The sequence below is a fragment of the Volvox carteri genome, assembly GCF_000143455.1.
Source record: "Volvox carteri f. nagariensis unplaced genomic scaffold VOLCAscaffold_28, whole genome shotgun sequence".
NCBI classification, from domain to species: Eukaryota; Viridiplantae; Chlorophyta; class Chlorophyceae; order Chlamydomonadales; family Volvocaceae; genus Volvox; species Volvox carteri.
The window spans coordinates 63,734-89,542 of NW_003307571.1; the positions used below are offsets into that span (position 1 = coordinate 63,734).

General features: G+C 55.0%; 5 protein-coding genes across 5 annotated transcripts; 3 read left to right on the top strand and 2 right to left on the bottom strand.

Moving 5' to 3' along the window:
* Positions 1-658: 658 nt before the first annotated feature.
* On the top strand, positions 659-3,131 carry VOLCADRAFT_92767 (uncharacterized protein; the record flags this gene model as incomplete). The annotated part of the gene is made up of 6 exons (XM_002952106.1): positions 659-665; positions 1,053-1,300; positions 1,462-1,616; positions 1,694-1,855; positions 2,021-2,321; positions 2,841-3,131. The coding sequence occupies 6 exons, from the start codon at positions 659-661 to the stop codon at positions 3,129-3,131; spliced, it is 1,164 nt and encodes a 387-aa protein (XP_002952152.1).
* A 186-nt stretch (positions 3,132-3,317) lies between these two features.
* Positions 3,318-4,741, bottom strand: VOLCADRAFT_75277 (uncharacterized protein). Its single transcript, XM_002952195.1, has 5 exons — positions 4,568-4,741; positions 4,449-4,477; positions 4,331-4,350; positions 4,080-4,201; positions 3,318-3,861 (listed from the first exon to the last, which is right to left on the bottom strand). The coding sequence occupies exons 1-5, from the start codon at positions 4,682-4,684 to the stop codon at positions 3,730-3,732; spliced, it is 420 nt and encodes a 139-aa protein (XP_002952241.1). The 5' UTR covers positions 4,685-4,741; the 3' UTR covers positions 3,318-3,729.
* A 401-nt stretch (positions 4,742-5,142) lies between these two features.
* VOLCADRAFT_92769 (uncharacterized protein) lies at positions 5,143-7,063 on the top strand (the record flags this gene model as incomplete). Its single annotated transcript, XM_002952107.1, has 3 exons — positions 5,143-5,431; positions 5,507-5,767; positions 5,994-7,063. 3 exons carry the CDS (start codon positions 5,143-5,145, stop codon positions 7,061-7,063), a joined length of 1,620 nt encoding a protein of 539 aa, XP_002952153.1.
* Positions 7,064-9,070: 2,007 nt separating this feature from the next.
* VOLCADRAFT_62228 (uncharacterized protein) lies at positions 9,071-14,977 on the bottom strand (the record flags this gene model as incomplete). Its single annotated transcript, XM_002952196.1, has 13 exons — positions 9,071-9,157; positions 9,336-9,513; positions 9,847-9,929; positions 10,285-10,419; positions 10,609-10,761; positions 11,254-11,329; positions 11,615-11,789; positions 12,441-12,555; positions 12,742-12,826; positions 13,090-13,211; positions 13,590-13,708; positions 14,059-14,212; positions 14,843-14,977. Coding segments are annotated over 13 exons (1,617 nt in total), but the record flags the coding sequence as incomplete, so codon positions are not given.
* Positions 14,978-15,877: 900 nt separating this feature from the next.
* Positions 15,878-20,699, top strand: VOLCADRAFT_92771 (uncharacterized protein; the record flags this gene model as incomplete). Its single annotated transcript, XM_002952108.1, has 11 exons — positions 15,878-15,883; positions 16,016-16,093; positions 16,172-16,228; positions 16,303-16,597; positions 16,810-16,929; positions 17,262-17,377; positions 17,661-18,259; positions 18,809-19,418; positions 19,813-20,140; positions 20,201-20,394; positions 20,694-20,699. 11 exons carry the CDS (start codon positions 15,878-15,880, stop codon positions 20,697-20,699), a joined length of 2,409 nt encoding a protein of 802 aa, XP_002952154.1.
* Positions 20,700-25,809: the final 5,110 nt, after the last annotated feature.

Sequence of the window (25,809 nt, forward strand, 5' to 3'; positions counted from 1 at the left end):
TTCTGTTGTTGAATACCAAATGGAAACAATGCTTAAAGGCACTATGCGGTGGCTCCTCAGGCAAAAATTACCGCGCCGAAACAGACTAGGGAAATAGCCCAACGACGTGATCAGCACAAAGAAAATAAAGCCAGGACGTTCCAATCCGGCGTCTTTGGGCAAGGGCTTCACTACATAAAATGTTGAAAAGAGGCTTCACAACGTCTGCATGTAACAGGAAGCCATTTAGGATTATGACACGAACACTACTTTTGAAGACGACATTCGTTGCAGACGAATGTCTTAGGCGCTCAAGTTGCTCTGCGGCTTGTACAAGCTCTGAAACCTGCCTTCGCGGTACCGGACGAAATCACAGATGACCTCAAGAGTCTTGATTAGATGATGGTTGAAAGGAAATGCGTTTGATTGCTACACAGGGAACTAGGGACCCAGGGGACAACTTCTTGCATGAAGGACATGAGCCCATCGGTGCCAAGCTATAGCAGTAACGTGTAGTATCATTCTTATTATTATGTTTATGTGTAAATGCTTAATCAAACTCGTCCGATGATTGAAGATATCGAGTCAATCCTGGCCGAGCCGCAAAAGGCGTTGCGAGTTACACCGCAACATATGCCCACCCTGTCATGGCGATGTGTATATGAGGAGATAATGTGATATGCAAGGTGCGGCTTCTTCAAACACTACGCAGCTGTCAGGGACAATAGAAGAACTCATTCTACAGTTCCCAGCAGGTACATCGTGCCCGTTGCAGCTATCAACGTGGTTATCATTCTGATTTTGCTATACGTTTTTCATTGGCGCTGAGTCGGCTGCTAGCTTTGGTTCTGTGTCCACGTTGTTGCAAGTCCTGGAGTTTCCTCCAACGCCTTTCTGACGCCCGGAACAGCACAGCTCGTTTGAGCTATGTCTCGGTGCTGAACTTGAAGCGTTGGACTTCCTCTCAGTTTTTGGCGACTCGAAGTCCTTCTCTGGGCTTTCAACCTTCCGGCACAGTCTTCAAAAGTTTCTTAGCCCTTCAAGGCGCCGCCACGTCAAACCTCGGCGCACAGCCTTCGTGCCTATGACGAACGGATCTACCTCCTATCGCCAGCCCGCCTCACTGCACGGCGGTAATCTTCACAACCGCTCTGCACAGCAGCGTGGTGGCATGGCGCCACCAGGCCCCCCTCCGTACGGCTACCCTGGCCAGCAGATCCCGGGATCTCCGACCAGCGGCTCTTCCCCTAGATCTCCTACTATCCCGCCAATCGTTCTGGAGGCTTCTTCGTCCAGGGTAGGTACGCAAACCTGTGTGCAGGTGGGGCTTCGGGTTGATTTTGGTTTCACACTGCTTGGTTCGACGGAGGCTTTCCTATCAATCCCTGTTCTCGTTGTGGCATCACCTTGCATGACCATCACAGCCAACTAAGCTAACGTCGCTAATCATCCTGCTATCTGTGTCTGTTATGTGTCCTGCAGCTGCTTGTGCCCTCACGTCAGGCGCTGTATGCTGTGCTAGCCGTTCCTTTGCTGCTGTGGCTGGTGGTGATGCTGGCGGGGACACTCCACTCGGAGCCCATTCCGGACGGCTTCACTAAAAGGGACTTTGAGCACCCGCTGACATGGTTTGACAGGTGGGCTGGCACTGGTGGGGCGCATAAGTGAGGTCGCCCCTGCACAGCCTCTAATGCAACTGCAATCTGTTCCACAGCATGTTGTGTGACAGGGGCTTGGTGATGGTAGACTGGGATCGAGGGATCTGGTACCCGAGACGTGCTCGGCCAGGTATCCCTGTTCAGGTAGATGGCAAGGTTAAGATGCTGTTGGCAACTCACGTCAACAGTGTTCACCGCACTGTGGATGACGTGATAACGTGAAGTGCCATTACTGCATGTGCCTGCACCATTCCTTCAATGGAGGGAAATTCCGTCGGGGTGTTTCCCCGATAGTCGAAAACTGCTTGACATGGCACCATCCGTGTTAGTGCCCGACCTTCTGCCATATGCCATATGCTCGCCCGTCATTTCGTTCCGTCCAGGCATGTCTTCCGTGTGTGGGGTCCGATGTTGCCTCTGGCTCCCTACCTGGTCCGAGTGGCCTCGTTAGGTCTACAGGGCCGCGCACCAGCCCCCTCCCTCTCGGACTCCAAGCCTCTGAGCCGGCCGCTGTGTCCAGGTGTGACACTGCCTCTACAAACCCTGTTTGTATACCTGACCATCATCCTGCTGCGCCTGGTCATCTACGTGGGCCACGTGGCTCTGCAGCGGTGGAGCACTGGGGCGCTGGTATTAGTATCGGACCACCTGCTACTGGCAGCGTCGGTTGTGGCATGCTTCCAGGTGGGGTACACATGCAGGTTGACAGTGACTACATCGTTACACACGGCGGCTGCTAGCGGCGTTCGAATTAGGGATGGGGCACATGATATAAGCGCTTTTCTATCGGCTATGAGTTCCGTAAGATTGGATAGCATACACAAACGTAGGCAGGGGTCATGACAACCTGCCTTAGATGGCCCGGAGGCAGGACCCTGGCACACAAGTAGCACAGTAATCAGGAAATGGAATGAACTTTGCTATTACTGTGGAAATCCTTCCTCATTGCCCTGGGATGGTTGGTATCCTGCCAGACAAACGATACCCCAATATTCACTGGTGGGCAAAACGATGTTCTCTTGGGGTTGCAGTACCCTTATGTATACCAATATGGTAGGCTTAATGACTCGACACTGCCCTTCCTCAACCCCGCCCTGTGAAACGCCTTCCCCTGCTATGCTCTTCACCTGACCATGATGGGGGTCGTTGCCCTTTCCTTAATCCCCTGACACCTGTGTCCTGCTGCCATGGCCCCCCACGCAGTCCGAGCTGGTGATGTGCCTGTCGGATGTATACAAGTCAGAATTGCTAAGGGGTATGGACCAGAGTACCGACCTGAGGCAGCTTGTGGTCGTGGGCGGCTTTGTAGTGTCCATGTTTGCTATGGTGTTTATCTTTGGTGACATGTACTGCACTGCCCGGTGGTACCATCATGCCACAGAGTCGTGGGCGGCGGTTTTTGCTGGTGCACTGCTGTTCCAGGCGCCTGTTGTCGTCTGGCTGTTGCGGCGCAATAGCTGCCCCACACAATTTGCCCGTGTCACATCCATGTGACTGTGTCTCGGTGTGTGCAAAACTAGCCGGTGGTCACCATTTACATTAGAGGTTCGGTGTAGCACAGGCTCAGCTCAGACGGACTTGCATATAGCGAGTTGAATGCGGTTTCCAGCATTATATTTGAGCTCATATGATAACAAAATGTTCGTGGGTGTGTATGTGAGATTGTGGGGGCTTTGGTATCAGGTCATAATGACTTTACAATTGCCCTCACCAGCTTTTCGGGAATGGAACTTTGCACCAGGATTACCAAATTTTCCTAATTCGCATGCAGATAGACCACCTGGAATTAGCCAGGGCCTCCACACAATCCTGTGTAAAACTAGGTTTAAAGGAAATACCATCGGAACAGACCGTGTACTACACAATGAAGGCACCTCAGCCTCTGACAGTTAAGGACAACAAATTTACGTCCCACCAAGAAGGTGCAAGGGAACATTCAGATGACGCGCTGGTACGCGGCACTGGACGCTGATACGAGTTGCACTCGCACAATGGGCCCGATTTAACTGCAAAGCAGACATCTTCACATGCACACTACAATGGACGATGCGTCAGGAACGTTAAAATGACAGGCAGTTTCGCCTCCATGCCTTCAAGAATCGCTGGTGAGCTGCTTGACGGTCTCCTCCACGAAAGCCTTCAGACTGTCCTTGTCGCGGCTTCCACGGTAAGCGTTAACCTCCTCACCTTTGTGTACAATCTTAAGGGTTGGGTAGCCCTTGATCTGCGGTGGGTGGAAGTGAATCAGAACGGAAACCAAAGCGAGGAAGCCGACCTTCGACAGAGGACGTCGCACATACTACAGTTCTGCAAGCAGGGAAGCCTCAGATGCAACGGGTGTGAATGCGCTATTAAGGCAAACGAAAGATACCTTCCGACAGATGTTCGATACACCACTCTGCACTCGCTCGTACACCACCCCTGGTTGTCCCCCCTCCAAACCTGAGCGCTGGTGCAGACATCACGATCGGTCGTGCAGTCGACGTGCGCAATAACGACATTCGGCACGTCTATTAAGTCCTTAGCCAGTTCCTTCCATGTCCCAGCCAGCCGCTTGCAGTGGCCTACAAAGCAGAATCATAATATAAACAATTGCGAGGCGCAGTAAACCTGCAGAGTCTCTCATAGAGTAACGGAAATAGATCAAACCCATCCTGGCCACGAAGTCATTAAGCACCATTGTCATGACTCACCACACCACGGAGCGTAGTACCTGCAGGTGCAACGACGGCGCGGTGCAAGAGTTGAAAAAGTGCAAGAGTTAAAAAGTGGCAAGCGCGGTGCCCTTGTGTTCTGCTGCAGCAAGCTTACTTGATGAAATAGACCTTGCCATCGCCAGTCTATGTTTCCCCGAAAGTAACAGAAGAAATACGTAAGGAAAGGGTGGACAGATCTCCAAAAATTGCTTTAAGGTATCGACATCTGTGTACCTGTTCTTCATAATTTGAGCTGGTAAGGTGAACGATGTGCGGGCTTGTAAACTCTGACGCAAGAGCAGCTCCACAGAGGGCAGCTGCCAGGACGGCGAGCATGGTAAACCGCGACATCTTGCCCACCAGAATGTCCTGAATCGCTACACGAATATCCAGTAGCTAACCGGAGTATAACGTACGTGAGGGGCACCATCAGGGCGCTTGACTGGAGGAAACGGACAGTTTCTCACCGTTGTACGGAGCTCAAAGCTCAATAACATTTTCATTTCATAATGGCATCGTAGAAAACTTGTCGCAGCTAAACCTACATCTGGTACATCTGATCGGGCGCTGGACCTGTCCTCACACAACCCTAAGTCTGTTGGCCCCCTATTTGGCAAGCTTACAATTGTTTAACTCCGTGTTTACCTTTGCCCGTCAATTTCCTCCAATGCTTTATGCTTGTATAAATGGTTAGTTCAACGTGCCGACAGGACTCATCACTCACAGGCGTGGATGCTAACGTGCGCATCGTAGAACCTAGGTCCCCCGTATGCCTACAGGCCTTACCACCTGTTCTCCTACAACTTATCATGGCCGAGGCCGCTCGCGGGGGCCGAGGAGCGTTTGCTTCCTGCAGAGCCCTGCGTGACGCCTTTCACAGTGTCGTACGTTTCCCCAACATGTTTAGCCGCTACTGCTTATCCGCCTGGGGGCCCCACGACGCCATTTGGAAAGCCCTAGGAATTGCGCCCCATATCCTGGGCGCCGTCACCAACAAAGAGCGCGAGCAAAAGCTGCGAGCCCTGCTTCGCGCGCTGGTAGAGGGGGGGGCAGACGTGACGGTCGCGGTTACTAAACTGATTATGCGAGTCATCTCGAGTAAGCAGGTTGCGAAGTGCCCCGCTAGCCGCACCTCTCCTTGGCTTATTAACGTCTCACGTGTTCCTTGTGCAGTTGGAAGTGTAAACTTGCTATCAGACCTTCTGCAGCTGCTGGACTCAGAACCCGGGAAGGATGAAAAAACTCGGGGGCAGCAGAGGGGCTTGATGGTAAACCACGTCGCGTCCTGCTGCACTGCTCTGACCTGTGGCAGCTGCATGCCGCAGTTTAACCAGGAAGTTGTACGGCTGCTGGTGCGCGCCATCACAGTCACTGCAGGAGTGCCCATCCATATGAACACCTTAACGAAGGCGCTTAGCAACGCCGCCTGCCGTGGTGGGTTCCCACCAAAAAATGCTGACACTTGATACCTTTGGAGAACAATTTTTTTAAGCGTCCTGGGATCTTCCTTACGTCTTAGCCTGGCGCTGGTGGCGGGCTGGAGTTGGTATCATAGGACTCAGGACGGACCCTGTCCATATGACCATAGCTTGCTCTCACAATTTGTATCCCCTGTGAGGGCCACCAAAGCTACCTCCACTTGGTTGGCTGCCGGCTGCAGGTCGTGCAAGCGCTGTTGAGGGCTTGTTGGAAGCGTGTCCCTCGCCTGAATGCATCGATGCGGCCCTGTACTTCACATCAAAGACAAGACATGGGGGTGTAATGGGGCAGCTAATCAATGCGGGGGGCAAGGTCACTAAGCACGAGATGCACAACGCCTTGTATGGCGCATACCCAGAAATGGTTTGGCACATGATACATGCGCTTAGGCGTGATGGAGTTTGGAACCGCGATCTAGCGTCTGAGGTGCTTAGTGAAGCATGTACAAGCAGCAGCAGTCTCTATGAGGCTCCGGACGCACAGTTGGTGCGGCGGGCTGCCACGCTCCGCATGCTGGTTTCGGAGTTCGACGCAGATCCCTCCGCTCGTGGCAGCGGCTGTCTGGCAGTGGCCTCTGCTCAGACGGCGCCATTCGATCGCCTGGCCGAGTTGATGATGCTCATGGGTGCCGACATTGATGCGGCACTGCTCACGCTGTGCTCCTCAGCACCCGAGGATGGGCCCCTGGCGAGATGGCAGAAGGATCGCCATAGCCATGGTGTGAGGGGTCTGTTGGCGCTGGGCGCTGAGACACCGGCTGGGGCGTCCCAAGCGGCTTGTGCTGCCCTGGAGCGGAACCTGCAGGAGCCCATGCAGCTGCTGGTGGGATCAGGGGCAGTACCTGCTGTGGACTGCGAGGCGCTGCTGTCGTGGGCTCTCGGGACTCCATCTGCAGCTGCAGCTCCCCACGGGGCCGCTGCACATGTGGGCCCAGCTGACGGGGCGGCCATGGCGGGGCAGCGCCGGTGGGACTGCGTGCAGATGCTGGTGCAATCAGGAGCCGTAAGTCATGGTGCGGTCCAGCGCGCGCTGCAGGAGGCCTGTCGGCGTGGTGACGTGGAGGCGGTTGGTGAGTTGGCTAGCCTGGGTGTAGGGGGACCAGAGAGCTGCAATGCGGCCTTCTGGCTGGCCTTTGAGGGCCGCCACTACGGTTGCATGCAGCGACTGCAGGCACTAGGGGCAGTGACAGCGGAGGTTTGGGATGAGGCGGCCCGGGTTGAGGCAGCTCGGAAGAAACTGCGCCACGTGTAGCTGCTGTTAGGGGTGGTGCCTGAGAAGCTCAACATGAGTGAGGCTTGGGGCAGGTGGTTCCTTAGTCAATGCGCTACGATTTGTCATTGTAGTATAGCATGTCCATGTCAAGCTATGATAAAGAATCATATGTCGATGTTTATATGATGGCCTCCTTGCTGTTTTCGGAGTACCTTATCCAAAATGACTATTCACTGGCTATGGTACACGTTCTAGTAGGGCTTCGAGCACATGCCGAATGGCGGTGCAGCTTGACGCTTGATATAACCGATTGTATAGTTGTGATGCATGCTAGCAGCTGGCTGGGTGCACTATGGCATGAGAGTTTGGGAATACTTCATCACGTTCGTCACATGTCCGGATGCCATGACGCATGTTACATATGATGGTGTTAAAGAGGACAAGAAGTACCCCCCCAAGCTTAGAATTGGGTCATGCTTAGAATTGGTCTACATATATGAAGCGGCTGACCGCACGCGCGCCTCACATTGCACACGGGCAACACAGCATACCACGCTGTTGGCTTGAGAACAATCGATATGTACGAAGTCTGTCTACACTCCTCATATCATTTCTATGTCTACACCCACACTCAAGTCCCAAAGCCAACCAGCAGCATGTAGGGCCCTAGCCGCCACGAGCGGTGTCCCCTGCAGTAATCCTTTGCTTTTACTGCAAAGAGTAACGCCTAAAGACTACATGCATGCAAATCCCCACCCAAGCCACAAAGTAGTCTACCTGAAGAATGCCTTAAAGCGGTCCAGGTGTACCACGTGCAGCCGTATGTGAGCCATACATGCCTCGCAGCACACAGCACACTATAAAATTTAAAAGCAGCACAATCTCCTAATGCGAAAGTAAATCTCTCCACTTGGGCGCCACCAGTTCACGCCAAGTTATATGGTACAGTGTCCGCCCTACCATTAGCCAGGATGCACGCAAGGCAGCCATGATCCCTATAGCCCCTACCCGTACACTGGACAGGCTGAGCTTTCTACTATGTGAGATGAAAAAAATTGCCGTGGCCGTGATCGATTGACGTTCTGTGCTTGCAGCAGAAATCTCCTTCTACACCGGAAATGGTCCGGTGGAAACCGCATGCATTGTAGGGGCCGCCACGCTCATTGGTGGGGACGAGAGGCAACCTTACGTTCTCCCCGCGATAGTGACGTCCTTTCCACAATGCGGCTAGTCACCTCACCTCCGTTTCTCCTGGCTACCCGCCTCACACAACAGCGGTCATCACGTGTGATGGAAAGGCACGCGGTGTAAAGTGCACTATGCCGGATTTGACCGCTGCACGCTCTACCAATACCGCAATCAAAAGTTCATGGCATGGCAGGTTTTGCATGGAAGCATGAACACTGCACACTCCGCATGCAGGCCCCAGTGCACAAGGCCAGTGACCGCGACCATAGGTATCTATTCCATCTAGTCGCGGTGACGTGCTAGCCATTAGCCCCTACTCCATGCTGAATCCAAAGCAGACTGTGGCAGTGACGCTGATGTAACCGAGATGACGACGCCAGCCAGTACTGCTGACATGCGACCCGCTCCAGCCGCTGCCGGGCGACCTGCCTCGTCATTCTCCTCTTCCATGGTACCCATGGTACCCATGCTGCCGGCCATGCTCACGCTGGCGCTCAATCCGCTGTTGTGGGATGCTCCATCAGCCCCGTCTGCGTCGCCACCCATGGCGCCGCCATTGCTCGCAATTGATGCGTCGTCCGTAGCTTCCCCCAAGACGCCCTCGCCCTCGGAGCCGCTCAAAATTGATGGCGTGCGGGCCGGAGTGGCACTCCCGTTGCTGTCGGACCTCAGATATAGATCCGTGTCAATGCTGTCCACATAGGATGCCACGCTGGAGGCGACGGAGGTAGATGCGCTCACTGCATTTGACGCCCTTGACATTCTAGCTGATGCCGCCGCGGTGGGAGCTACTACTGCTGCTGCTGCTGCAAGGGTCGAGTCCGAGTCCGTGTTGGTTGCGGCTGCGGCGTGTGACGGGTCAATACCGTACTGCTGCCTGCAGACGAGTTGCCAGTAAATGCCGCGACGTGCAAGTAGCTCATGGTGGCCCCCCATCTCGTAAACCTGAAGAAGGCAGACAGTGCGGACAAAAGAAATTCCAAGGGTAACGTCACTGAGCGGAATGGTTCAACACTGAGCTGAAGCCACTAGTTTTTCACGTCCGGGGTGCCATAGCCATACTTCACAGATGGCTCACACGGGCATCTGACCAGCCCATTTGCCCGGGCCGTCCGCCACGCACCTTGCCCTTATCCATTACGATGATGCAGTCAGCATGGCGTACTGTAGACAGGCGATGTGCAATGACCACCACGGTGCGGTCACGGGCGCTCATAGCCCGGTCCAGGGCCACATGGACCTGAGCCTCTGACTCAGCATCAAGCGCCGAGGAGAACTCGTCAAGGACAAGCAGCTTGGGCCTGGGCAGGCGAATGGGACACGATAGTAAAGCCGATGGACCGGGAGGATTAAGGAAAAGGCAGACCTGGACACTTAAGGATGATTAGACAAAGCACTGCTGCAGCAGTGCAGACTGCCGTACCATCAACCCTGAGATGGAAAGTCGAGCAGAGACGGCCTAGGTGAACAAGCGCATAACGACCTCAAGCATGCGGCGCAGGGCACTTAAGGCAAGGAACGCGCGTTTCTTGTCAGCATACAGTTTGGTCGTACTAATGCCATAGGGTTTCATTATTGCCCTTCGTGTTAAACATCCAACGTTCAGACATGAAACATTTATGCGCGCCACGCACTTGCGAACTAATGCCCGCGCCAGAGCCAGCCGCTGCTTCTGTCCGCCCGACAGTAACTTGTCCGTTACGAGTGTACTGTAGCCCTGGGAAGAGGCAATGAAGGTGGATGGAACAGGGTGAAGGAAGCCCAAATGTTAGAACCAGGTCCCTGTCCTTGTTATCTGCGTAGCGTGAAATGAATAGAAGGCTTCAAGGCTGCGCCGCTGGGAGGCCTAAAGCCATGTTAGCCGTCCCACTGGGTTGCATACCGCCATCGACAGATGGTACGGTAGCCATTCAGCACGACAGCGAACCCTCGCTCACGCCCAAGACAAGCACACGCCAACCCTCACAGCCTTGCTACTTCTCATTACTGCTTTAACAGACGGCATGACGGACAGCTTAGCAAGGAGTACCGACATCGTCCGCCAACCCTCCACCCAACCTTCTCAGACACACCTCCGGCAAGGCCATGATGAAGTCGTGGGCGTTGGCGGCGCGCGCGGCCTCCTCGATATCTTCCTGGCTGGGTGGGTCGTGCTCCATTCCGTACGTAATATTTGCGGCAATGCTGCGGCTGAATAGCCGAGGCTCCTGTTAGCCGTAACAACGGAGGGGGGCCGAGGACCCAGCTAAGAGACCCGCCCTCGCTCCGTGTTAGGGAAACTTATTCAGATTACGATTGCCAAGAGGAAATCATGCCAAGGCAGCAGTGCGAACGCGCCCACGCGTGTAACCGCACATCCAAAAGATCACCACGAAGCACGAAAAAAAACCTCGCACCTGTGGCACGACACCTATTTGTGCGCGATACCAGGCCGCATCCGCTTTTTGAAGCTCAAGCGTGTCGTCCAGCAGCATCTGACCCCCCGTAGGGTCGTACAGCCGCTGTAGCAGAGCACACACCGTGGTCTTCCCACTGCCGCTGAGCCCTACCTGCGCGGGCGGGACGTAGGGGGCAGTGATAAGGCAGGGCAAGGAAGGAAAGCAACATTTGGTCACAGGTGGACCGCCAAGAAGGCGGGGAACAGTAACTCACATGGTGCGTGAGGAGTCATGGCCAGGGCCTGTCCAGGGCCTGCTCCTCAACAGTCTGCGCTGTTGACGGTCCAAAACCGCTGTAATAACTAGTCCAAGCCCCAGAAAACCGAGCTAAAGAAGACCGTTTCCTTAACGAGGTAGTCTATGCCCTGTGCATTTGTCGTGTCCTAAAACCGATTTGCCGTTTACAGTTTTACAACCGCCGTTTTTTGATTTATATTTCAAGAATCCTTATTTTTGTTTTACTTACTGAGTAAAAGCTCAAACAGAAAAAACGCTTGTATCAAACTTAAAAAAATGCCAAAAAATTATTACTAATTCCAAAACAACCTTGTTTAAATATTTGTTTTTATTCAAAATATTCTTCTTGTTAAAACACCCCCTCACCAGAGCAGTAAGTTTCCCGGGTTGGAACGTCAACGAAACTCCATCCAGCGCCAGAGTGCCGGGTCGGCTCGGGTAGCTGTCGAGGATGCCATACGCAGGAAACAACGGAAGAGCGGAAATCAGTAAGAAGCATTCGCATGTCCCGACCACAAGCATGGGTCACCACCACCACTGCCTTGCCGTGTTAGTCTAGGCCTGGCAACTCAAAGATTATCCGGACAGGCTTGCTTCTCTCTCCCCTCTCGAACTGCAGTGCCTGTAGACTGACCCACATCACGCTTCCGCGGCCGACAAACTCACTCGCTGGGTTCACGGGCCCGAGAGCAGAACAGGGTCTCACCACAGTTCACCCCTATCGCACCTGAAGAACACGTCCCGCAGGGTGACCTGTCCACGGAATGACGGTAACGTGGCCCCAGCGGCAATCTGCGGTGCGGGCGGCGCTCCCAGCATTGCCACCACACGCTCACTGGCGCCCACGGCCTGCAAGGAAGTACCAAGCCATGGGACCGCAAGGGTGCGGTGAAGGGCCAAGCCTCAGTGCACATCCACTCCAGCTGTCAGAAGCACGAGGCAGAGGATGTTGTGACTTTGCATCATGTGACATACGGGAGCTTGATCAAGATACACGGCCCGTCCGATAAACGGCACGGGAGATCACACCGCTTTAACTGCGGAATAACAGAAATAACTAGAGATAATGCGCGGATTCAGAGGATGTTGACATCCGTACATCCTGGCATGCTGCAGGTTTCCCAATCCCCTTACCACATTAACCCCGGGCCCACTCCCATCCACTGGCAAACAGCGATTACACCGTCACGGCCGTACCTCACAGATTTCGGTAAACTCGTCGCACACGTTGAGCGAGGCATACGTAACAAACTCCACGTACCTACATGGGCAGGAATGAACGACCGTTGCAGAGCTTGACTCAGCAGGTTGAGCTCACTCCGCAGGGCCAACGGAACACTACCGGGCTACTGTGTAGCCTTCGGAAGTGGCCCGCTACCCAGGCAAACACCACCAACGCTTGCACCTAAGCAAAATCGTCAAAACGAGTCCATGTCCAATGCCATCTTTTTGCTACCCCAATCTGAAGATGCCTCTCCTAACCTCCCCGCGCTATTTTTGACGCAGGGTTGCTACCATCCGTCCCTTCTACTGGTGACAAGTACAAGAACCACAGGCGCGCCACCCCAATATTCGGCCCCAATCAACCCACATGATAAAGTTTGTCAACTGCTCCGCCGTCAAGCTCCCGTTCAGCACCATGCCGCACCCGACCGCGAGCGCCGCCACCTGTGGGCCGTGCACCAGGACATATCAGGGAAGCTGAAATTCGGGAGGCAAATACGTATGTGATGGCGCCCGTAAGGTGAAGCCTCGCATTTACATTTGGCTGCCTTCGGAGCAATGTAACTGCGCACCAGAACTACGGTGGCAACCGCCACCCACCCACCCACGCGTTCCACCACAGCAACGCACCTTGGATGCGTAGCAGGCAATGTGGCCCGCGGCGACGAACAGCGCATAGCCCGCCGCCTGGCGCTTGCCCACTTGGTACAGCCGGCTGCGAACACAAGGGGCTCCGGAGCTTAAAGAAGGACGTGCAGTATCCACGGGATGAGAACCTAACAAGTTTGGTGCAACGTAATCCTAGGGCCCAAAGGATATGACAGCGTCATGGCAGGTACGTGCAACCGGTCGTTTTCACAATCAAATCTGATGCCACCAATATTCCCCAAGAGCAGCCTCCTATCATCCAGCGCATGCCATGCGCCCTAGAACCAGCAGCACATGGCGTGGACAGACAGAGACCCTTCCCCCACTCACTCGAGCCAAGAAGTGTAGCGCCGCGTCTCTGTGCTTTCGGTACCGAAGGTACGCACCACCCGTGACATTGTCAGCGCCTCCTCCGCCACCGTATTGCTCTCCGCCAGGACGTCTTGGAAAATCTGTACAGAGGAAGCCGAGCAGGTCGCAGTCGAATCGGTTTATGAAGCGTACCGGCTTGGAAACAGGTGTGACGTGCAGAGCAGAGGACCAACAGACCGACGGATCATGAGCTAACCTTTGTGAAGCAATTGTTATCAATAATCCCGCGTGATGAACCACATCCGTGATTTTCATGACACCAGAGTGACGACGCTTGCATAACTGCCATCCCGCTTGTCAGGGATGGCATGACACCGCCGACGCATGTCCACTGAGGCCAACCCACCCGTTCGGGAGCTTGGTGGCTCCGCACTACTCGGGACAGTGCAGCAGGCCCCCATTCGCAACAGGGTCCCTTCCCCATCCCGCACGCAGCCATGCGCTGTGGCACGTCTTACCTTCTGCATCCGCTTGGCGAAGGCGCCGTAAACCAAGGTCACTGCCCACAGGATCGCGCTGATGGCTACCGTAATGGCACAGAGCGATGGCGACAGCACGTACAGGTACGCTATACCGCCTGTCAGACGAGTCAAAGGACAAGTCCTTTTTAAACTCACCAACGAAGCTTTCTGACATGACCCAGATCACGTGTAATGCACTCAGGCCAATAACAGAGACAAGACACTGGCATGGCGTGACAACCTTAAAGGGTTCATTCGGCCTTCATGCCAGGTCGTCGTACCACACCGAGTGCTCTTTCCGCGGGCTCCCTGACCTCTTGCACGACACATGTACACAACACCTTCGAGCTGAAGCCCCTGTGCGACAATTCTGGCCGTAATCTATTTCGAATCCGCTTCTACCTGCCCATATATCTGCCCCTTGTGCTCGACGGATATAGCTGCCCAAACCCCTTTCCATCCTCACCCACGGCCTGCAAAAGATTTCTGATGGCGATATTTGCGTTCGTAGCGATGACTTTGGTCATGGCCTGGCAGTCTGCTTGTAGCCGAGAGGTTAAATTGCCCACGTCTTCCCCGTCGAAGAAGGCCGTCTCACGGCGGGCGAGACTCGCAAAAAGCTCCGTCCTGGGTGCGCAAGGTGAAGTATTGAGAAGCTCAGTCCAGGCCAGCAGTGTGCTACGGTTCGTGAGATGACGTTTGTCACAGGATATTCTGCACCAACCCGGTCTGGCACTGACCTAGCTAGGCAATGCCAAGCCCATAGCACAGCTAATATCGGTTGCATGTCCGCATAGGCAGTAACAAGAACATGCTTCCTACATAACGCTAGCACAATACTATGTACGCTGCGTTCCAAATGAAAAGCATACCAAGCTATAAGGGGCGACGAACTCATAACATACGACGGGCCAATCCACGCCACAGCCGGAACCCTTGTGTGCTCACCTCAGCCTCCGTGTCATGCGATTATTGAGGATAGAGAAGCAGAAACCCCGCAACGCCGCACCAACACCGTATAACGTCACCATGCACTGCAATATGCGTGGAAGCGTGTCGGTTGATCTGGGTCCGAAGCAACTGGGCCAAGGTGCCCGAGAAGGACAAGAATTTCCCGGAATTATGCCGTAACAGTATGATTAGTAGGCGACAGCCAGTCAAGCCCTTGGGTTTCATGGATACTACATGAAAGCCCGGGCAGAGAGGCTGCACCCCCCGCTGCTCAACCGTGGCATTTGCAAGGGCCCCACCAGCAGGCGACCTACCGTCAAGGTGGACAAATAGCCGCTAAACGCCGACGAACCAGTCCCCTCCGACGCTGAAAAAATGGACTTCGTTGCATAATGCGGGATAGAAAGCTCGCATATTGAAGCCACGACCTGCATGCGTCCCCGTCGGCCCCGTTAGGCCCCGCAGGTGGAACTGGAGTTGCCGCCGGGCAAAAAACACTTGCCATGAAACCCGACGCCAGGAGCAATAAGGGAACATCCGGTCTACACAAACTCCAAAGCTTGGTTAAGATGGGACCAAGCTTTATAGGAGATTCGTCCTGCTTCGCTCTCACAGGGCTCTCAACTTTCCACCAATCCAAAAACTGATTAGGAAGTGCCCCAAGGAAGTCCACCGCAGATACACCTTGACTAAGCTGGGGTGCTTTCCACGCTGATGGAAGGGCAGCGCCCGCTGCGGACGCACGGACTTGCAACGCGCGAAAGCGTGGACGCTGGCATCCGGGCTTTGGCAATAGTTGTGTCACTTCGAGTTTCCCCGATAAGCTTGGGTTCTTATTCAAGTGTTTACGTTGAAAAGCCGTACCCATTTCGGGTGCTGAAGCAATGTGCAACGCAATATCCTACTAAAAAGGTTCATACCATGGAGCACTGAACAAATTTACTTTCCTGGGCGACAGGTTCATCGGCACTAGAATTGGTACCTCCGCAGGGAATAGACGGATTTTTTGTAAGAAGACCCTCCGTACTGTACAGCAGGGTCAATGTTCCTCCCCGCAAGTCGATGCGGGCTCGTTAGGTCGACATGTTAGATTGACTCGTTTGATGCATCTTTGCTCATAATTTGCCAAGCCCCCTTAGCTGCTTCTATGCGCGGACCTCTGCGTGGCTCTGGACGAGCGTAATTTTTGGAGATTTTGCATCCCGTCCTGTCGCGCCTCCGTCTTGCGACCCGAAAATTAGCAATCAGTAACCTGTCGTGGTACCCTTCAACTGGTCCGGCAGCTGCTGCGTTGAGCTTACCGTCTGGAGTCGTCCCGCTATGTGACCAGCCAAATGCAGGTATGCAATTCACGATGGCGTGCAGCTGCTTGCTTGTGCTCATATATTAGTGCTGTTACGTTACTTGCCTCTGACGGCGTAACGCAATGCCCAAGTCTTCGGGTCCCGCCGTTCCGCCTTTTCTGTCTGCAGGCTGCATACCACACGGAGGCTCTTGGCTCCGGACCTACATATTTCAGCCACGCCCATCTTGTGCCTCGGCCGCCCGCAGTAAGACTTAGTAGCTGGGCGAAAACGTGTCGATGCGCTTCAACTCCTGACTTGGCCTGCGTGTTGGTCATTTTGCAGGGCTCAGGATATCCCTTTGGATACCATGCTCCTAATTATGGTGACGGCTCAAATGCGGTACGTGCGTATGGTTGCAAGTCTTACGCAAGCCGCGCCCTAATTTTCAACCCTGTTCCGCTGTGCATTTTCAGCCGCACCTGTTCTTGCCGACCGGCTACAGCGGCGTTACGCCTGGTCCGTTTCCGTCGATCGGCGCGGATGCAGCCGCGGCAGCGGCCGTGCAGCCGCAAGCCTACGCCCGTCCCGGTTTTAATTACGCCTCCCCGTTCACCGCCGCGTTGGCAACGCCGCTGCTTAATGCCGTGCAATCGTCCTTAATTAGTGCTTCAAGCAATGCTGCTAGCGAGATGCAACCGCTACAGGCCTCGCCTGCACAACCCCCTGGGCTATGGGTTCCAGAAAACGCGTCCAGTTCCAGCGATAACGGTAAGAAACTTGGCGGTCGCAGCTGTAACGTGGTCTTGGACTAATATGCGATTGCAATCGCCCTGCAAGAACGTAAACATGCTTCTGTATTGTTAACCTCTTGTCGTAACAAAGTTCTTGTCACGAGACCGACCCCATATTAAGTTCTGCGCCCTTCCCAGGTGCACAACCTTCCGTTGGAGCTTTCAACGCCCCTGGGGCCGTCCATTCAGGCGCGCAGCAGCCTTATGCGGTGTTGCCCACAGCTGTCCTACCGCCGCCCCAGCAGCAGCCCCAGCAGCAACAGGACCTTGGGGGGCCGTCGCTAGGGTCATCTGCGATGGGCATGCCAGGTGATGTATTGCCGGCCTCACACACGTAGGCACGACACCGGTAACATGTCCGTGCTTGTCGGGGGCCCGGCTCTTTACCGCCACGATGTCCCCGTTGGAGCATTTTCCGTTTAAGCAGCCGATAGCTACAATATAGCTTGAATCCCGTGAGCCTACTACATGGAAACGCCTCTGTCTTACCGTGCACGCCCTAATTACCGCCTGGTGAGCCCAGGAGGCCACGACCCTCACCTCATCATTTTTAGAGTGGCACATAGCATCAAATATATCCAGCGTTGGGGGAGGCATATGCGCACAAGCACGTGACTTCACGCAACCGTTTCGAAATACAGGGCTACCGGCGGCACTGGCGTCCAGCGGCTACGGTGCTGCAGTGGACGTATGGAAGCACCTTGCCATGGTGGCGGCCACTGCCACGGGGGGCCCCCAGGGGGCCGCACAGCTGCAGGTGCGTCCCTAGGCGGCTGAGGCCAAGGGGCCGACCGGCCGCTCATATATTATGATGGCATGGGCCTCTTGGCTTTGACTCGTGGATGTTGCGTATCTGGGTTTCACTTGCACCACCGCATGACAGCGACATGAGTAATCGTAGCTGTGTAAACACGGGCATTGATCGCATGGAATGCCACGGGAGCATGATGACGCAAGCGCGGCCGTAGGACGTCGCAGTTTGATGCCAATATACCTCAAGTTGAATTGTGTACCAAGCTGTGAGCACATGCCCTCCGCAGATGCAAGGACCCTACGGTACGGATTACCAGCTTCCCTATGTCCAGCAGCAACAGCAGCAAGCCGCGACAGCTGCGCTGCAAATGCAGGCTGCGTATCTCCAGCAGCAACAGCAGCAACAACAACCGCAGCAGCAGCAGGAGCCAGCATACGCTACCGCTTGCCAGGCGATTGCGTCGCTCGGGGCCGCGGCTGCAGCGGCATCGCTGGGTGCGGCTCAGGGTCCAGCCGGGCATGGACTAACGCTTGGCGCGGCAAGTGCACCGACTCATGTCCTTCAGCTCATACAACAACAACAACAACAACAACAGCATAAACTTCAGCAACAGCAAATGCAGGCCGCCGTGACGCCCGATTCCCTAAGCGATCCGGCGCTGGCAGCAGCTGCTGCCACAGCACTGCATTTGCTTCAGCTTCCTGCGGGTCTCCGCGCGCTGGCAGCCTGCGGAATGATGCCACACTTGCTACAGCCCCAGCAACCACAACCAACGCAGCCGCAGGCACTGCAGCTTCCAATCTGCACGGCCGCCTCGGGAGGGTGCTACAGCCCTGGAATCCTTGCGGCGCTGCTCCCACCGCTAGCCTCCTCGTCGTACACACCGTGCGAGCCGCTGACAGCCGCGGCACGGGCCAGTTTGGTCCAACTACCCTACCAGGCGCCTGGCTCTGCGCCGTTGTTATTCTCCGCACAGCTCCCCCCCCGGCCGGCTTTCCCTCTTCAGAACGGGTCGCCGGGTGTCTACACTCAAGATGGCGGTCCCGAGGTCACCGACCCGCGGCTGCAGCACCTGCTACAACAGCGACAGCAGCAACAACAACCGCAGTCGCAAGATCAGCCGCAAAAGCTGCAGCAGCAACAACCGGCTCAAACGCTGACCGGTGAGGCGCAGCAAATGGACATCACCTCTAACCAGGACTTTCCAGAGCAAAAATCGCAGCGACAGCCGCTGCGGCAACAGATGCCGCCGCAAGGAACCCAGGCGGAGCAGCCGCAAGGGGAGGGGCGGCGGGCTCAGCCTTCATCCCCGTCTGCAGCGGCCGCAGCGCTGCGGCGGGAGTCGCTCGGTGGCTCGCTCTCTGCACCATCGCCCGTTGACAATGAGCCTTACACTGAGGAAACTTCTTCACCCTCTCCCACTCGTGAACCCAGCTCTGCACCGTCTGGCCAGGTCATGGGTGCGCCGCAGCCCACGCCTGCCGCGTTGCTCATCCTCGGCCTGCAACAACAACAACAGCCACCGCAGCAGCAACAACAGCAGTTGTGTCCGTTTCCGTTGGGCGGAGAGTCACCCATGCTGAGGCCACCTGCAGAACTGCAAGTCCGGGCTTCACCGCGCAAGAGCCGTCTGCCTGCAGTGCAGCCGGGCCTGCCACCGGGGCCGCAGTTGCTGCACTTTGCCGGCGTGCCGCTGCAGCTGCCGCTGCCGCATGCAGTGCTGCAGGCAGCTGCTTGCCATCCGGTGCAGCCGGCATCTTCCTGCCCGCCTGGTGCAGCTAAAAGCCGCGCGGCCGGGGGTGCAGTTACTGCCGCTTGTACGTCGACGTCGGCGCCTGTGGGCGGCTTAGAGACGCGCAGGCGGACGCAGGCGGACCGGCGGGAGCGGCGCAAGGAGAGCAACCGGGAGAGCGCGCGGCGGTGTCGGCTGCGGCGTGAGAAGGACACCTGTGAGCTGTCGCGGCGGGTCGCGGCCCAGGAGACAATCAACAGCAATATGGCCTCTCAACTGCAGAGGCTGGAACAGGCCACCAACGTGCTGCTGGTGGGTAGGGCCGGGAGAGCGGAATTACGATAGGTCTAATGCCATGCTTAACGCGTGCTACTGCCTAGGACCGTGAGCCTAGGACCCCTTTGCGTTGCATCTTTTTGGATGAGAGGCGTGCAGTGCGGGCGGAATGCTTGAAGATACACAAAAGTGCTTGGGGCTCACTGACCTGTCGGTGTAAGTGGCTATCGCCTTGACCGTCATAAACAGCCGTGCATTTTCACAGGGTGCAGGACACCCTGTGCAGGACAGAGCCCGACGGGCTGTTTGCACTGCCACTGTCTAAAGTCGCTGTGGGATTCCTACACAACGCTTTGTTCGCGCGCTGTTCGCAGCTTTCCCTTGCTTTCAAATGTTCACTTCCCGGGCTTTGCTGTGGGGGCCACTGCAGGACCAGAACCATGTGCTGGAAGCATGGCTGAAGCACATCCAGGAAGCGGGGGACGGCGCTTCAGCTGCCGCAAGCACCATCCTGGGCTACGTGCGAAACCTGGACGAGCAGATGGCCGCAGCCGCAGCTGCCGTGCAGCTTCAGGCAGTGGCGTCGCAGGGTAGCTACCTGCCCGCCGATTCGATGGCGATGGTGCAAATACAACCCCATCCTCAGTCGGGGGCCTCGGCAGGGGAAGCTCAGGGACTGCAGCAACACCACCTAGGATGGACATCGGAGGGGGCTGCCGTCGCATCCGGAGCAGGGGCGGCCGGGGGTGTGATTGACAGTGAGTCAGGGGATGCAGCGACAGCACTGGCGGCACGTGGGTTTGCTCTTGGGCATGCAGGATTTCGCTCCATGCGTGGTGGTGCTGTTGGCGGCGGTGGCACTGATGCTGGCCCGCTGGGACTTGGTGGGGTCCTCGGCGTCGCGTCGCGATCTTCTGGTATGGTGGACATTGAGGAGGAGACGGATAACACAGAGGACGAGGAGCAACTAAGTGATGGCGACGATGACGGTGTGGTGGACCTGGAGGAGCAGGTGAGGCATGTACCCTGCGCGGTGCTTTGGTTTGGTTAGCCACCTGGCTTACTAACCTGTCAATTCGCCGACTTTGAAACTTCTTTAAAACTCCTGTCGTTAAGGAATAGCATCGCACTGCGCGAAGGTTATCAAAAACGCTTCGCTAGCTTGGGTTTTCCCCGCCGGCTTTGGAGGTGGGCGTATTGCAGCGTTGGAGATAGGCGAATTGCAGCGTTTGCAGATTGGTTTAATATGAATTGGCAGCAAAGTTGCTGTAACCATGTGCGCACCCCTGTTTGCTGCTTCTGGACCTGCAGTTGTGAAGAAGCTCGATTGGATGTTAATGCTGTGGGAACCTGCGGTTCGCCAGATACATCCCAGAACACATTCAAGCCGGCCTCAGCCTGTTCTGTATGAGGCTGCGCGGAAAGAGCGGCACTTTTTGGTTTAGATGCAGTGGGTTGCGCTGACGTTGGTGCTTTCGGTTAAGCATCACTGGTGGCAAATCGGCTTTCATGGCGGCCTATCGACCACCCACCTACTCTTATGCGTGTTTATTAGGCATGTTTCCTCAGTGAGCTTTCTCAGTACCATAAAGCGCCAACCGTGTGGTTGGGCCTTACATCTGCTTTCGCGCTGGTTGCCTGTGACATGGCTTCTGTCATGGTTTTATGGACTGGTCCAGGGGCTAGTAGAGGCCTGACGGAGTGTGCATCGATTTGTCAGGCCCTGTACCGAGCGATATGCCTCCTTGGCAAGAGGGCAGCACGTGCTTTGCTTGCCGCGTTCATAGTGGCAACGAACAAGTGATTCGGCAGCATCCAGTTGACTCTGCTGGTTGCACCAGAGCTGATATGGCGGCCAATATATCATCATCAGCAGCAGCAGTTCCTGGACCACTGAGGAGTGGGCGGCGGCATGCATCACCTTCATTGCTTGGTAATTATTCGGTTCTGTGCGAAACCGTGATTTCACGTGTGTGTTGCACGTTTCACAAGAAGCTGGGGTCCGTGAGTTACACCTGCCCTTTACAGGAAAGGCCTGGGGCAGTGGTGGCTGGCGGCGGCAATGTTCGGCGATTTCTTGGTGATGAAAGCCACGTGTGTGTCCCAACGAGGGGCGTGCTGGAGCTCCGCAGCAGAAATTGGAGTGAGTTGCGTTAAAGCAGCTGGAGTAGGGGGGGAAAGAGGGGCATATCCATGAGGCCTGGGTTCTCTTGACAAGGCTAATTTCGTATTCGGGGAAGGGTCCTGTCCTGAAGGACCGAATGTGCCTTTCCTTAGCTGCGTGTTTCATGGGTACCCTTTACCTCATTCATTCTTTTCTCGCAAACTCTTTCACGCAGAAAGCCTTCCGGTGGTAAAGCCTAAGTAGCTGCAGACCAGTTTCTCTGTGTGCTGACGTGAGCGGTGTTCCGTTCCGACATGCAGGTCCCGCACCGCGGCCCTCAGTACAGGGCTCCCTGCACCGCGCGGCTGTCCGAGACCAGCTTACGCAAGTTGGGCGCATGCTGGACCCGGCTGCGGCAGGAGCCAGCCTTGCCATCACTCGCAGTAGCAGTAGCCGGAAGCTTGCTTTGCCCCTCTTTAGCAGCCCCGGAGCCTGATTGGCGTCGGCCGCGATTGTATGCCCCTCCCAGCAGCGGCCTCGGCGCTGGCAATGTCAGCCGCCGCCGTCGTCGCAGTATCAGCCGAAGCAGCTTGTGCTTCCAGTGCTACCTGTGCGCTTCCTTCAGTCCTACCTAGCACAGGACCTCTTGACATAACTGCCGCCATGACATTGCTGTAGGGCGAGGGAGGGGACAGCACAATGGAGTTAGCCTTCCTGGGGGCCAAGGCTGCCGGCGGAACCGTAACAGTGTAAAGGCTACCATGCATGAACGACTGCGGCATAATTGATTGGGAGAGGCTTCAAGAGTGTACACCGGCTGGGTGCTGCAAGAGTGTGTTTGAGGCTGAATGGTGTCCAACTGGGCTTGTGGTGTCGTTTAGGTGTCGCTGGTCTGGAACACCATATGAGGATCTGTTACATATGCCCTTTCTGCACTGCGGTGTGGGTGCTGCTACCGATAACCCTCCATACGTATGTGGGTCGGTGGTCAGGTTGTGCTCGCCGTTGCTTTCATATGACCTAGGGCTTCCGGTGCGTAGCACTGCCTTCTTACTGGAAAATTGAGGTAAACGCAAAGCGAATTTTGCAAGGCTGCATCGGTGGTCATGTCACGAACTGCAGATGTGACATAAGTGCCGGCGCCCTCCTGGACGGACCTGCTCAGCTTATTGCTTCCAAGTGCTGTCCAGGAGCTGTCCGGGTATCTATGCTTTGGCTGGTATCTGCTCAACGAATGGATTCCCATTGCAGTTGATTTCTTAAAGGTTCCGCCGTCATCGTCATGTTGCTATTTTCCAGGAAAATTTAAGTAATCCTTCTTTATCCGCCCTATGTAGCGTCCTCATTCCTGACATATATTGGAAGACCTGAACTGCAGCCCGGCAATGACGACGGCGTAGTATCAACCTAGTAGCCAATTGCCGGCAAGCCGTCTCTATCGGCCTTGCCAGGAGCTGCAGTACTACCAGTGTGCCTGCTTGTTGACAACATCCGACGTGTGTAATGCCCGATGGGCCTGGTGTGTGGCTATCTGTGTATGTGTACTTTCCTCCTGTGCTAGGGCTATGCATGGCGCTTGTTGGATGGTAATTGTTGAATAAAGCAGAGCTGTGCATGTATGCGTGGTCGTATGCAATGTGCGTTTTTGTGGTGGTTCGCGCTTTGTTTCAGAACGGGTACAGATGCCCTGCTAATCCGCTCCAGCGTCGCTATGATCTGACGCACGCGCCTGGCAAATGTGAACGCGCACGTTTCCCTAGGTCATCTTAACCCTGTTGGCGGTATCCCTCTGTTGAAGAGCTGAGCGCGCTAGTTTGGCGATTGAATATGGGGGGGAGCGGCGCGTGTTGCAGTTGCCAGAGCCTGATGTCATGCCGACTGCCCCCCTGTGCGGTGTAATGCCGTAATGTTACGATGCCGCAGCGTTTTGGTCTTTCCTTCCTTTTCCCTCGTCTGAGAATCGGACTGCAAGGAGTTGCTAAGGGTAACGGCACTTTCATGACGTTCATCGGGTGCATCGTTCACGTGTGGCTGCGAGGATATTTCTGTTGAGGAGAGGTCATCGCAATGGGAATGATGGATAGAGGAGTGACTGCACCGAGACGATTGGGTGTGGGGTTTGGGTTGGTTTCATGCTTCATTTGCATTGTGCCAAGAAATCTGACGTGAGATGACGATCAGTCACGCGACGTTTCACATGTTTTGGGACTCGAAGACGTTGAGGGACCGACTGCTCCATAAACTGCTTCGTATGGTGCCCCCAGCGCAATGGTACTAGTAGCAATAGCAGAGATGGGTTGATGGCGATGTTGGGACGGCCGCTCCCTTGCGCAGCATTCCTAGGTTATAGAAAGGAAGGCGCAATGCTACTACATCACCCATAACAATTGCTGCACTGTTACTTTTTCGTTGGCCCTTGTTCTGTAGTTTTTAGTGCTGCGTTTTGCCGTTCTCGTCACTTCAATATTGACGTTGACATACGGAGTGTGCAGTGGCCGCAAGTGGATAACACAAAGCAAGGCAAGGATGGAGGCCATCCTTCATGCGCTGGTGGATACCTGGCATGATCTTCTATCTGGTGTGCTAGGCCAGCAGGAGGGACACGGACTGGCGGGGTGCGCACAAGCACTCCAAGCAGGCAGGAGTCGGACCTTTTTGGAGTGAACCCGCGGGGCTGTTTGTTGGCCAACTGTGGCGCCCATAGTGATTATACATGGCAACCACGCTCGACCTGCAATTCTTGCTGAAAGTTGCAAGGGTATGCCTGTTGGAGCCGAAGGTTTTGCACGTAATCTTGGTTAGCACACCTCTTTGGCGTCCGTCCTGAGGACGTCGTTTTTTCAAGCGATCTTTGCGTCTAAGTGAAACTTAGAACGTTTCTAACTACGTGGGAAAGGGGGACAAACAGTGTGTTTTAGTAGTATAATCTAAAAAGTAATCAATCGCGACTTAGGGCTTGGAAAAAAGGATCGTGTAATTATCATGGATCGCGTAATTATCATATATTAGATCCAGGATGGATTTAATGCACGATAGATCCATCTATAGTCCAGGAAAGATCCAGGATTGAGGCCGAGCCATACACTTTCATTACTTCATCCCAAAATAACGTACAGTTTAGGAAACATAGTGGTTATAGAGTAGCAATGTGGGGGCATGGACGGTCGTAACATCTGTGAGTCAACGTGGCATAGCAACGTATATGACTGGTCCAAACACAGCAAAGTACGCGCAAGCCAAGAAATCCAACCTCGAGCAACCACCAAAGCAGCAAGATACACCTGGCATTACTCCATCTAAGAGCGCTTTGGACGGTGGTGCTCGGAAACACATCGGCGATGGTGCCTCACAGCTAAGTAATAAATTAAATAGAACTATAACTGAAAAACTATTGCTTAAAAGAATTAATAATAAGGGACTCGCTCTAAACGAAAAGAAAGCACCGGGCACAAGTGGACCTTCAAGGGTCATCCCGGGTACAGTGAAGTGTAGAGGAGGAGCACCCTGTGGAGTCAAGCATGTTTTAGGCCCCGTACAGCTTGCGCTTAGGAGCATGTCGGTGTTCTGTGACATTTGAGCACTAGATGGCTGCCATCAGCCTGCCATTGGATGTGTGTGGCCAATGAGCTGAGCAGTCTCCCAGCATGTGCTGAGGTGGCACTCCCTGCCGGCTGGGGTGACGGCCTGGAAAGACTGGGATGCAGGAGCACCCATGGGCCAAAGCCGGAACGGTTTTTTACTGAACAATGTTCAAACAAGGGGGCTTTACCACAGCCCAGCGTCCCTAGCTCGGTTGTTATAAATCTACGAGTTGCTCCGTGCCTTACGCTATACAGCTTCCTAAGCTCGGAGCGTGGTCTGCACGTTATGTTACAAGCAACTAACTAATGTGTCTTCTCGCCGCCACTTAAAGGAACCAAAGTACAGTTCCGTAAGTATGACAAATAGTCCTCAAGGCAATAGTAGAGAGATCTGACAGGAATAACGTCTGATTCACAACATCGGTGCTGTAGGTGCCGCTTCAGCGAGAAGCTACCGGACAGGGTCGAGTTGCCCTCAAGGGGCCAGTTTTCGCCCGTATGTTACATGCGGTGTCGGGTTAGCCAAAAAAAGTGTCGGGCTGCCGTTCCCCGATTCCCGTCATTGGTGGGCCTCCGGACTCCGAAAGTACTGCAGCAGCTTCCTAACAGCTTCCTTTCCGCGAGGCAACAGGTGTGCACACCTCTCCGGCAAGGTAGGGGTCGGTCTGTCAGTGCATGTCGTTTTCCGCCTCTGGTTCCAGTACTTTCCAGTTTTCTTCCTTCCTGCTCCTGCCTGTTTCTT

Coding starts and splice junctions, on each gene's coding strand:
- VOLCADRAFT_75277 (XM_002952195.1), bottom strand. CDS start 4,684: ATGTCGCGGTTTACCATGCTCGCCGTCCTGGCAGCTGCCCTCTGTGGA. Junction 4,351..4,448: donor GGCAAGGTCTATTTCATCAA/GTAAGCTTGCTG, acceptor TTGCACCTGCAG/GTACTACGCTCCGTGGTGTG. Junction 4,202..4,330: donor GTACTACGCTCCGTGGTGTG/GTGAGTCATGAC, acceptor TCTGCTTTGTAG/GCCACTGCAAGCGGCTGGCT.